We start from the raw sequence: 11,824 nt of genomic DNA on the forward strand, positions 1-11,824 counted from the left end.
ATCTTTTTAACGCCTGCCTGGACAACCCTGTGCCTCAGTGGAAAATGAGCTGGAGATCTTGGATTTTTGGGGGGTTCACAATGTACCTGCAACATCGGTCTCAGTGGGATACCCCAGCCACACCTATCTCTCCAGGTGTGATGGCCGACTCTAAACCGGTGTCTCCAGACAGGAGGACCGCCACCCCAGCGCCACTGCACAAGGTGGTCTCCAGCCCAGAGCCACTGCACAAGATGACTGCCACAGGTGACCCTCCAGAGTCGAGTCAGGTCTCTGTTGACCCTCCAGAGTCGAGTCAGGTCTCCATTGACCCTCCAGAGTCGAGTCAAGTCACCATTAATCTTCATGAGCGAGGGCGAGTCACATTTGATCTTCATGAGCAAAGTCAAGTCACCATTGATCTTCATGAGCAAAGTAAAGTAACCGTTGATCTTCCTGAACCCAGTCAAGTCACCGTTGATCTTCCTGAACCCAGTCAAATCACCACGGATCTACCAGAGCCCCTTCACATCTCTGCTGAACTACCAGAGCCTCTTCAAGTCTCTGCTGAACTAACAGAGCCTCTTCAAGTCTCTCTGGAACTACCAGAGCCTCTTCACGTCTCTGCTCAACTACCAGAGCCTCTTCACGTTTCTGCTCAACTACCAGAGCCTCTTCAAGTCTCTGCTGAACTACCAGAGCCTCTTCACGTCTCTGCTGAACTAACAGAGCCTCTTCAAGTCTCTGCTGAACTACCAGAGCCTCTTCACGTCTCTGCTCAACTACCAGAGCCTCTTCACGTTTCTGCTCAACTACCAGAGCCTCTTCAAGTCTCTGCTATACTACCAGAGCCCCTTCACGTCTCTGCGGAACTTCCAGAGCCACGTCACGTCTCAGCCGAACTTCCTGAGTGCTCAACCTATCCTGTCATGACCATGGAGGCCCTCTACCATCTCTTCAGGGCCACGGAGGCCACCCTTAACCTGTTCATGTTCTCTATTTCGGGCTTACCTAACCAGACTTGCTCTCCTGTGCCATCGATCCCACTGTGGTGGTCTTCTGCGCCGCCCTGGTGGGCTTCTGTCTAGACCACATGGCTGTGGTGGTTCTCTGCACTGCCCTGGTGGGCTTCAGGTCCATCTGCTCGGTTGTGGTGGGCTGCAGTTTCATATGCGCCATCCTGGTGGGCCTGGGACCCTGAACTTTCCCCTGAACTTTTTTATCTTCCACCAGTCCACCTCCCTCCTGGTCTCTGTGTTCCTTGGTTTGTTTTTGTGTTCGATGGAACATCTGGTAGCTGCTCCTTAGATGAGGGGGTAATGTCACAGTGTCTGGTCTGTGTTTCTCTGGGTGTCCACTAGTGGTCTCCAGGTTTTCTGGAATACGCAAGTTTTTCAGAGAAATAAATTTTTTTTTAAAGATAATAGACATTGTTGAAGGTCTAATTAAAGTTTTTTTCCCTAAGTCTGTAAAACTATTAGCACATTATATGCTTTAAACTCAGTTTGATATTGTGAAATCAATCGAAATTAAAAGCTCTTTTGTTTAATTTGGGAAACACTGCCATTCTAATTCCACACTCATTTACTGATGACCTACACACAGTGATCATGTGTGAAAAAATGTATACATTATATCATTTGTTCACTTAGTAATCAAAACTTGTCTTTTTTTTTAGAAATAAATTAATCTTACCACCTTGCATTTCTGTTTACATTGTATCTATATTGTACAAAGTGCTTTATAAATAAAGCAGACTTTCTGACTTGACTTATATGCATATTCAGTGTGTGTGTTTGTGTGTAAGAGTTACTGTGCAAAAATATATATTTTTTAGAAAAGTTCAGTTTCAAAGTGTTTGTTTTTGCATGATGTTTATGTTGTGTGTGTGTTTTGTGAATAGTTTTGAGAAATGGAGCCATAGTTTCAAAAACTATAAGCATTTTGAAAAAAAAAACTAAGAATTGTGTTTTTAGCCTTAAACACAATTATTTACAAAGAGCAATAAATTCTCACACTGCTGTTTAAGGTCACACTCTGAAAGGTCTATGTGTGAAAGGAATGTCAAGAATAGCATTATGTTATTACACATTATGTCTCTCATGGTGTACTAAGTTAAATTTTTTGCTGTGCTGATATAACACTATAATGTTGTCTCACTGTCTGTTCCACTGGCTCAGCTTCACTCTCCAAACCAACCAGAGACACCAGCCAGACCTTGTACAGACTGAAAGCTCAGCAGGGGGTGGTCCTCCACCTCTTTGTCACTTTTGCGATTGCTAGATCTAGGTGACACTATAAGGTGTGGTGAAGATAAAACAAGATGTGTAGAGCCTAGTAAGTTAGCCATTTTATTTGACTCCTTCTTAGTGATGCTTATCTCTTTTTTGCCACCACAGAAATGTTTTCTTATTTTTTTAATTACTTCATGAACCGCCCTCTTTACACCGAGATTCTGTGTTTTCACTGTGTGTTTTTTTTTTTTTTTTTGACTGCAGTTACATTGTGATTCGGTTTTCTTTTTTAAATAGCTTTTCTCTTCCCATATTCCCACAGAAGGATGCATTGTTCCTCCTCTGTCCAATTTGTTTTCCTTTTTTTTTTCTTTATCCATTTCTTAATGGATCTTTTCTTTATCAACTGTTCCCGTAAACTAAGTTTATTTATGCTGTAGCATATAGAAACAATAGAATTTCATAATGGCAAAAACCTGGGTCACTCGTGAAATACCTAACGTTTTCCCTTTTTACTAAGGGAAGTGTTTATATGTAACACCCTTAAAGTCATTCCCTTAGATAAGGGGGAAATCATCTCAAACTTAATGGATAAACCTAAGGTGTCCCATACCCCTGGATGTATGTGTATTTTTTACACATTATTTTTCGTTTGTGTTCTACGTTTTCGTGTGTATTTTTTACATATTATTTTTCGTTTGTGTTTTATGTTTTCCTGTGTATTATTGTAGTCCTGGATGTACTTTGACCGTGTTTATTGAAGTGCTATTTGTTTTCTTTAAAATGAAAAAAATGAAGGTGCTTTATTTTGGTCCCGCGAGATGACGTCATAAGGCTGCGCCGCGCTCCTCGACTGAAGTAAGGTTTGTGTTTTTAAGCGTTGAAAGTGTTTAAATATTTGCGCACTTTTCAGATAAAATTATAGTTTTTCTTTTTACTATAACTGAAAATGAATTGTTTATTGTAGAATGTAATATTTTTATGTTTTATCTAACAGTAACCAAAATTATTTTATGAGCAAAGTGCATCCATATGAGAAACAGATGAATTAAGGTGCGTCTTATTTCGCTCCCTATATCATGAATGCGAGGACTGGCAAATACCGCTGTAGAAACGGACCCTTTTCTTGTGAACTAAACAAATTGCTTCCCAAATCTATTTACTTGTTGTGTATGTTGAAGGCTGCGCGCTCCGTCTGTCGTTAAAAATCCTGTAATTTCAACAAGAACTGTCTGTTTTTTTTGCGTTAAAGTCCTTAACTGTCATGTCAAACCTCAACTGTTATAGGCTATAGCTTAGTTAACTCAACTCCTGCACCTAAACTATATCTTAATATAAAGCAGTATAAAACATAATATCTAGCCACAAGCAATAACTCTTAGCACAATATAGACTTATAAATATTTATACATGTCAATCAACATTACATTTCCATTTTTAATTCCCTTCGCCTGAAGTTTTCTCATGTCTCAGCAATGGGTTTACCATCCCGGTCAATACAATAAGACACTAGAATTGATTTAGTTTTCTTTCTGTTAATTGTTCTCATATTAAACATGACGATGTCCAAACACAGGGAAAAAAGAAAAACTCCCGGTGAAGCAGTTGAGATCCTCATGCCATATAAAGATGGCACATATTAAAGAGGAGAGTGAAGATGTGAGGATTGAAGAAGCAATCGGAGTGAAACAAGAAGATTATGAGGAAACAGGTTAGTTTTCATTCTCAAAACTGAACTCTAAATTTTGACCTCATTAAAATGTTGAATGGTCTGCCGAATACTAATGCTGCTCGCAGGTGCACCTGGGAAGCTCATACTAGCTGAACTGAGTTGTTCATAACTGTTGATTGTTATTCAACTATACTAAATCAGCATCGGTCGTGTTACATTGTCACACATGAAATTAGGAAGAATATCACTGACACAAATTTTACTGATGTCTCTAGGAAATGGTTATTTTTTGCCTAATATTCAACCACTGACTATAGACATTCAACATTTTGAATTTCAACTTTTATTAGACTTTAAAAAATAGCTTCTAATTTAAGTGAACTTAAAACAATCATCACATAAGCCTGTTATAATAAATGTCACACTTAACTGTGCCCTTCAGCAATTAGGAAATATCCAGAAATTAAATAAAGTTATCAAACACTAAATTCTAAATTAAATATAGATGAATCCTTAAAGCTAGAAAAGTTACTGGTTTCCTTTTTTCTTTTTGTTCCTTGGTTAACAGACATCACAGCAGCCTGGTTATAAGGGTATTTGGCTGCTATTACTTTAAGAGCTGCTTCCGCTGAACATGACATGGATCTGAAACACATGCTCATAGTTTAATTCACACTTTAATATGAAATTGTACAGGCCACAGTGTGCACCACTGTATTTGTGCATGTAATAGAAGAGCACACGCTAAAAAGCCCAATATAACGTCTGACAAGACAAGAAATTTTTTTAACTTACTGACATAAGGCCAGTGAACATCTCCTCTGACCGCAGTTCACTGACCGCAGTTCACTGTTCTAATGAAGCTCCTTGTCACTTGTAGCATTTCCTCACTTGTTTGACTAGAGCTTGTCACTGAGGTGAAGTGGAGTGCGTGTCTGAAAAGTTTCCTGTTTGACGTGGTCATAAAGACATTCTGTCTAAATAAATGCAGTTATTGTCAAGGAAAAAGAGACCGAAGCAGCAGTTGTGAGTGGGGTGGCCAACCCTAGCTTCGCCCCGCGGAGTGACTTTCCTACCAATAGCATGTTGTTATCAAAATTAGAATTGTACAAATAGCCTTTCTGTGGGTCTCACCTCCTGTGAGGACCCCTGTTACTCAGTTCCATCATTGACACTTGTCTGATGTTTGTATGTTGACCATGTGTCCATTGGAGAAGCACTGATCTAAACCAGCTTTGCATTTATCTCATCCCAAACCTGATCCCGAGATGCATTCCTCTCCACTTCAAGCATTTGAGAACTTCCCTGAACACATTTTCCCTTGGGGGAATTCCTGTCACCATTTTTGGATGTGGATTGAGCCTTAACTGCTCAATTTTGACTAAGGAGACAAATTTACTCATGCACACTTCAGGCAGCTCTAAATCCCAAAATTATTCTGCATATTGCAGTGACGTACACCCAAGTCCCCCGATCAATAAGTTATTTTTTTTTATATACCTCACTGATCTGAGCGAATGTTTATTTTGAGTGAACATTGCTAAAATTATCAGATTAATGAGGCCTACAACCAATCCATTCCAAAAAAGAAATATAAAACCTGTGCTACTTCAAAGAAAATAAGTTGACAAAAAAAAAAAAAAAAATGCATCCAAGTTTTGGTGATAATATTCAGTGATGGCCAAAAATATCAGCACCCTTATTAATTATGATCAAAGGAGGCTGTGAAAATGTATCTGCTAATTGTTAATCCTTTTGATTCTCTATGAAATGAATGTTTGGTAACACTTTAGAATAAGGTTCCATTAGTTAATGTTAGTTGATGTATTAATTAACATGAACAAACAATGAATAATACATTTATTACTGTATTTGTTCATCTTCGTTAACGTAAGTTAATGAAAACACAGTTATTCATTGTTAGTTCATGGTAATTCACAGTGCATTAACTAATGTTAACAAGCACAACTTTTGATTTAAATAATGCATTAGTAAATGTTGAAATTAACATGAACTAAGACTTATAAATGCTGTAGAAGGATTGTTCTTGCTTTGTTCATCAGTCTGCCGTCGTTTTCATATGAAATTTAACCGGTCTTAAGGCGATCACGAATTTGTGTACAGTTTATGGAGCTAAATGCTATAGCCACCCGAAAAAAAAAAAAGCCTAGTAATGCCCATGCTTCTTGTGTAAATTTTGGAGAACCAGGACAAATATTTAAATCGATCGCTCAGGCATTTAATAAGCACCGAAATCTGTGTTCTGATTCGGTTCGGTGCATACCGGTTCCTTGGTCAGATTAAACTAAAAAAAATTCTTTTTAGCAGCAAACACTCAAGATGGGTTTGGTAAACACAGGGATAAAAATTTCCCCATGTCTACAATGGAATATACAGCTGAATGTCGTGGGCCTATATATCTGCTGGAGGTTCTGGACATCTTGTTTAGATACATGGCATCTTTGATTCTATCAAATACCAACAGATATAAAAATCGAAATGTGACTGACTCTGTTAGAAATCTTATAATGGTCCATGTTTAGATCTTCCAACTGTACAAAAATCTAAACACTCTGATCTCTTGTCAGGTGTTCTTTAACCTCATCACACATAATAGGAAAACATTTAGAGCTGTTAAACAGTCAAATGAAGGTTTCAAAAGGTATTGAATAAAAGGGTGCCATTAATTGTGGCCAATGTGTTTTAAAGAACAACATTTATTTCATATTGATATTTCTTCCCATTTAAAATTATTATTATCCATTGAAAGTTAAACATTTTGTGAATTTTTTAAAATAAAGGATCAAAATAATTAACAATGCAGATTAATTTTAATAGTCTTCTTTGATTATATTTACCAAGGGTGCCGATATTTTTGGCCATGACCGTAGCATAATGAGAAAGTTTTAAAATACTGGTCATTTCTGACCAGCAACACCAAATTAGGTAAAAGTGTTTTCAGCACAGTACGGGGGTTAAGAAAACGTGCAATCTTTTGATTGGTGTTATTTTTATTAATTCACGTATTACATTGCTTTTTGGACTACTTGTAAACATATGTTATGCAAAATTATGTTTATATTTAAAATTATTAGCTTTCTACAGATTCTGCAGGATGTAAACATGTAATTTGGAAATATAAATACAGGTATCATCAGCATAACAGTGAAATCGAATAATAATGCTTCTTGGGAGAGGTAAACAAGGCCGAGCAGAGGACCTAACACTGAACCCTGTGCCACTCCATACTTGTGTTTGATGAGATATCTCTTAATTTACACAAAGTCATGTAAATAGGACCCAACTGTGCTAATGCTTGTCCATTACTTCCAAAATATTTCACAAGTGGTCCAAAAATATAATGGTCAATGCTGTATAATTCTACAGAATGAGATGCCAAAAGTATGTTTTTTTCCCTTCTTTTTTATGTATTTTTTCTCTCTTTCTATGCAGTATTTCTAATATTCTAGACGTAAATGGCAGATTTGAGATCTATAAATGAGGTCGATAAATGACCAATTCCCCTGGGTCAAGCTGTGTGTTTTTTTATGTTTATTGGCAAATCCTAAGGAAAAAAACAGAGTTAATATTGAGTTTCTGAGATTACAGGGAAAACCTCTTTCAGTATCTTAGTGTGTATAGGATCTGTCATACATTGTGTACATTTCTTAAGCTTTAAAGTTTTTTTTTTCTTTTTCTTCTTGTTGTTGTAGGTCATTAACCTGAAAATAACTTGTATTTGTCTCTTTTTGCCTTAGACCTTATGCCACTTAAAGAAGAGTTACTAAATGAAAACGAATCAAAAGAAGAGAAACATTATGATTTCACAACTGGAGAACATTTTAGGTGTTCACAAACTGAAATGACTTCTTCACAAAAAAGAGCTCAAAAGACAGGAACTACAAATTATTTCACCTGCCAGCAGTGTGGAAAAAGTTTTACTGAAAGTGGAAGCCTTAAAAGGCATGTAAGAGTTCACACTGGTGAGAAGCCCTACACATGCCAACAGTGTGGAAGCAGTTTCACTCAAAAAGGAAGTCTGAAGAGGCACTTGAGAATTCATTCTGGAGAAAAGCTTTTCACCTGCAAACTGTGTGGAAAGAGCTTCTTACACAAAGGAAATCTAAAGATTCACATGAGAGTTCACACTGGAGAGAAACCATTCATATGTGTTCAGTGTGAACAATGTTTTACACGTAAAGAAAGCCTTAAAAACCACATGAGGATTCACTCAAAAGCCAACTGTTTTGTGTGTCAACAGTGTGGAAGGAGTTTCCTAAACCGCAAACTCCTAATAACGCATGTAATAACTCACACTGGAGAAAACCCTTTCATGTGCCATCATTGTGGAAAGAGTTTCACACTTAAAGGAAACCTCAAGACTCACTTGAGAATTCACACTGGAGAGAAGCCTTTTATGTGCCAACATTGTGGAAAGAGTTTCAGACATAACGTAAGTCTTAAGATTCATATGAGACTTTACACTGGAGAGAAACCTTTCACATGCCTTCAGTGTAAGAAGTGTTTCACGTATCAGAGAGACCTGAAACGTCATTTGCAAACTCATTCCGGAATGAAGTTGCAGAGGTCTGAGTGTGACAAAATGTTTAGAAAAAGGAGACGCTTTAAAAACCATCAGTTCAGTCACTCTGGAAGAAGGCGATTTAATCGTGATCCATGTCTTACAAAATTTATTGTGCCATTACACTTAAAGATACACCTGAAAAATCAAGCAGATGTGAGACGCTACTCATGTTCTTTGTGTGGAAAGGGTTTTCAATGGCTTGGCAATTTAAAATGGCACCAGAAAACACGTATCTGTGTAAAATTAAGGCTGCGTTCACATCATAAGTCTGATTTTCTGCTAAAGTAATTTATGGCTCATGGCTGTGTACTCCCTCCACTGAAGACTTTTTCAGTTTCTCCCATTGACCAGTGAGACTAATCAGATCTCACTGTAAAGTGACAACAGTGGCCCAGTTGTCAAACTTTAGTAAACATTCTGCTTAGTTCTGTGAGCGACGTTTTGGGCAATCAATTATCTCTGATCTCTGACCTTTTGTGTCTTGCCCTCCTTGTGCAAGGGGTCAATGGTCGTCTTTTGGACAAATGTCAAGTCAGCAGTCTCCCCCATGATTGTGTAGCCTACAGAACTAGACTGAGAGACCACTTAAAGGTGTTTTGAGTTAATTAGCTAATTACAGTGTGGCACCAGGTGTCTTCAATATTGAACCTTTTCACAATATTCAAATTTTCTGAGATATTGAATCTGGGATTTTCCTTAGTTGCCAGCTATAAACATCAAAATTAAAAGAAATAAACATTTGAAATATATCATATAACAGTGAAATGAATGATTATAATGTAGCTACAAGTTTCACTTTTTGAATGGAATTAGTGAAATAAATCAACTTTTTGATTATATTCTAATTATATGACCAGCACCTGTATGTGTGTGTGTGTATACATAAAATGTAATCCTGTGATCAAAGCTGAATTTTCAGCATCATTACTCAGTGTCACATGATCCTTCAGAAATAATTCTAATGTGCTGATTTGCTGCTCAACAAACATTTCTGATTCACAGATGTATAAAAAGTTTAAAAGAACATTATTTATTTGAATAGAAAGCTTCTGTAACAATAGAAATTAAATTTCAAAAGTATGGGGTCAGTAAGTTTTTATTTTTATTAACTTTTATTCAGCAAGGATACATTGAAGTGATCAATAGTGACAGTAAAGAAACCAATTTCAATTGTTATTTTTTTAAACTTTCTACATATTATATGTACGCAGAGACAGATCCTCACCCTGTTCAGCGCTGGACTGGTGAGCAATTCCAGCTGAAGTGTGGAACCAATTGCATAATAAGAGTCTCGCATTATCCTGCATTTGACTTACGTGGATGACAAGCCTTTTGGGGACTTGAACCTACAATATTTGAGAAATCACAAATTTTAAATGACCAATTTTTCTTTGGCCTTCGTTTGGACAACCTACTGTCGCAGCATTTGAGTCACCTTAGAGAAAGCCGTCTTGCAATCTCAGTGAAAATTAGAGGAATGCTGCCTGTTAAATAGGGTTTGTCATATAATTAGTGCCAGATTAATTCTGATCAGTCATTTTTCAAATGTCTCTTAACCTTTTTATACCTCGCTTCAGAATACAATTAATTTATGAAATATGCTTAAAACTGCCCTTCTAATCCTGTAAAGATAACTTCAAATAGGACTAAGCAGTGACCTTAAAATTTTAGACATTTGTTGGTTTTTCTATAATTTGGATTCTCCACTGTACAAATCTTTTAAGCTTTTTATCAACATATTTTTGAGAAGTTTAAGGAAGCAGTTTTGTTTAAAATAGAAATCACTCAAAATCAAGTATGTTACCTTAAAGAGCCATTTATTAATCTTTCGCAAAAATGTGAAACATGCACTCACTGGTGTCTTAACCAAAACACTGGAAAAATACTCTACAGTTGGAACTGAGGAATGTTGCTTCAGTTTGTTGTACAAAAACTTCCTCATTGCCACTTCTTGGCATTGTGTCAGTTGTCTGGGATTGATGGTTCTGGTTAGGGCAAGAGCATTCTGGACAGATAAATTAAAAATAATTAATGCCACATAAAAGATGTCCATTTATGTAGTAAAAAGAAAAGGTGAAAATGGGTCATTCTAAACCCTGGGTAAAGGGAATCCAGTTTTTTCTTATTTCACACTGCTCATACTTTAACTATGGTTAACAATTCATCCTGGGTATTCCTTACCTGTCATTTCAATCGGTTTGTGACATCAAAGTAAAGTGAGAGTGATTCGAAAGCATACAGAACCATCTGCTATCTATAGCTGTCATGGTACTTTGATGTCAAAAACTGACCGGTTTTTGTTAAGTCGCTTCAAGCCAAACACATGATTGGATGAACGCAGCACAGGACCTGTTTACATAATTGCTGTAATGCACACCTTCCAGACCTTACTAGCCAGTTTTTCATGAATTGACTTTTCTTGGAATATAAAGGTAAGAATGAAATGGCCTCTTCTTAATGGATACACACACACAGAGAGAGAGAGAGAGAGAAAGTGGTGGCCAAAATTATTAGAACACTAGCATTTTCACCAGCTAAAAAAATTGTTTTAAATCAGATATCTTTTGCTGTAGAGTGTCAGTAGAAAATATCAGTTTACATTTCCAAACATACATTTTGCCATTAATTGTAATAATCTAGTGAGATTTTTGCTTACAACAAGCCAGTGGTCCACACAGTGATCTGATCTCACTATCATCCAGTCTGTCTGGGATGACATGAAGAAACAGAACAAACTACAGTACTGTGAAAAGTTTTTGGCCCTTGGGTAAAAATGCTGTAAAATGAGTATGCTGTCAAAATAATGTCATAAATAGATTTTCTTTATCAGTTTAACTTCTATTAACTTAATTAAATCAGCATTTGGTGACCATCCTTTGAGTTTAAAGCAGCTTTTGCCCTCGGTGCACTTGAGCATAGTTTTTCAGGTAGCTTTTCTAGTCAGCAGTACCGCACCAAGCCTTGTGTTACTCTCGATAATGATGGCAGAATCTCCCAGTAGAGAAGAAATCATTGAATAATTAATAATTGAATGAATTATTTTTGTTTAAAAGTCATTATTTTTTGTGTCTTTGCAAACAAAATTGTTGTCAAAGCTATTTAAATGATGTGCTTATTACGTTTCTGGACCTTGGCCGTGGTAGGATGTAGGACCTTGCTGTCTATGGAGGGTCAGAAAGCTCTCGGATTTCATGAAAAATATCTTAATTTGTGTTCTGAAGATTAACGAAGGTCTGACGGCTTTGGAATAACATGAGGGTAAGTAATCAATGAATTTTCATTTTTGGGTGAACTATCCGTTTAAGATAACATCTAAATAACAAAATGCAATTATGCAATAGAATTCTTACTCTA

At 36.8% G+C, this 11,824-nt stretch overlaps 1 protein-coding gene across 1 annotated transcript; it reads left to right on the forward strand.

Moving 5' to 3' along the window:
• The first annotated feature begins 3,035 nt into the window (after positions 1 to 3,035).
• Positions 3,036 to 9,315, forward strand: LOC127955996 (gastrula zinc finger protein XlCGF52.1). The gene is made up of 3 exons (XM_052553734.1): positions 3,036 to 3,076; positions 3,790 to 3,924; positions 7,644 to 9,315. Exons 2-3 carry the CDS (start codon positions 3,843 to 3,845, stop codon positions 8,756 to 8,758), a joined length of 1,197 nt encoding a protein of 398 aa, XP_052409694.1. The 5' UTR covers positions 3,036 to 3,076; positions 3,790 to 3,842; the 3' UTR covers positions 8,759 to 9,315.
• Positions 9,316 to 11,824: the final 2,509 nt, after the last annotated feature.

The sequence above is a fragment of the Carassius gibelio genome, chromosome B4 (genome assembly GCF_023724105.1).
Source record: "Carassius gibelio isolate Cgi1373 ecotype wild population from Czech Republic chromosome B4, carGib1.2-hapl.c, whole genome shotgun sequence".
NCBI classification, from domain to species: Eukaryota; Metazoa; Chordata; class Actinopteri; order Cypriniformes; family Cyprinidae; genus Carassius; species Carassius gibelio.

Coding starts and splice junctions, on each gene's coding strand:
- LOC127955996 (XM_052553734.1), top strand. CDS start 3,843: ATGGCACATATTAAAGAGGAGAGTGAAGATGTGAGGATTGAAGAAGCA. Junction 3,925..7,643: donor AGAAGATTATGAGGAAACAG/GTTAGTTTTCAT, acceptor TTTTTGCCTTAG/ACCTTATGCCACTTAAAGAA.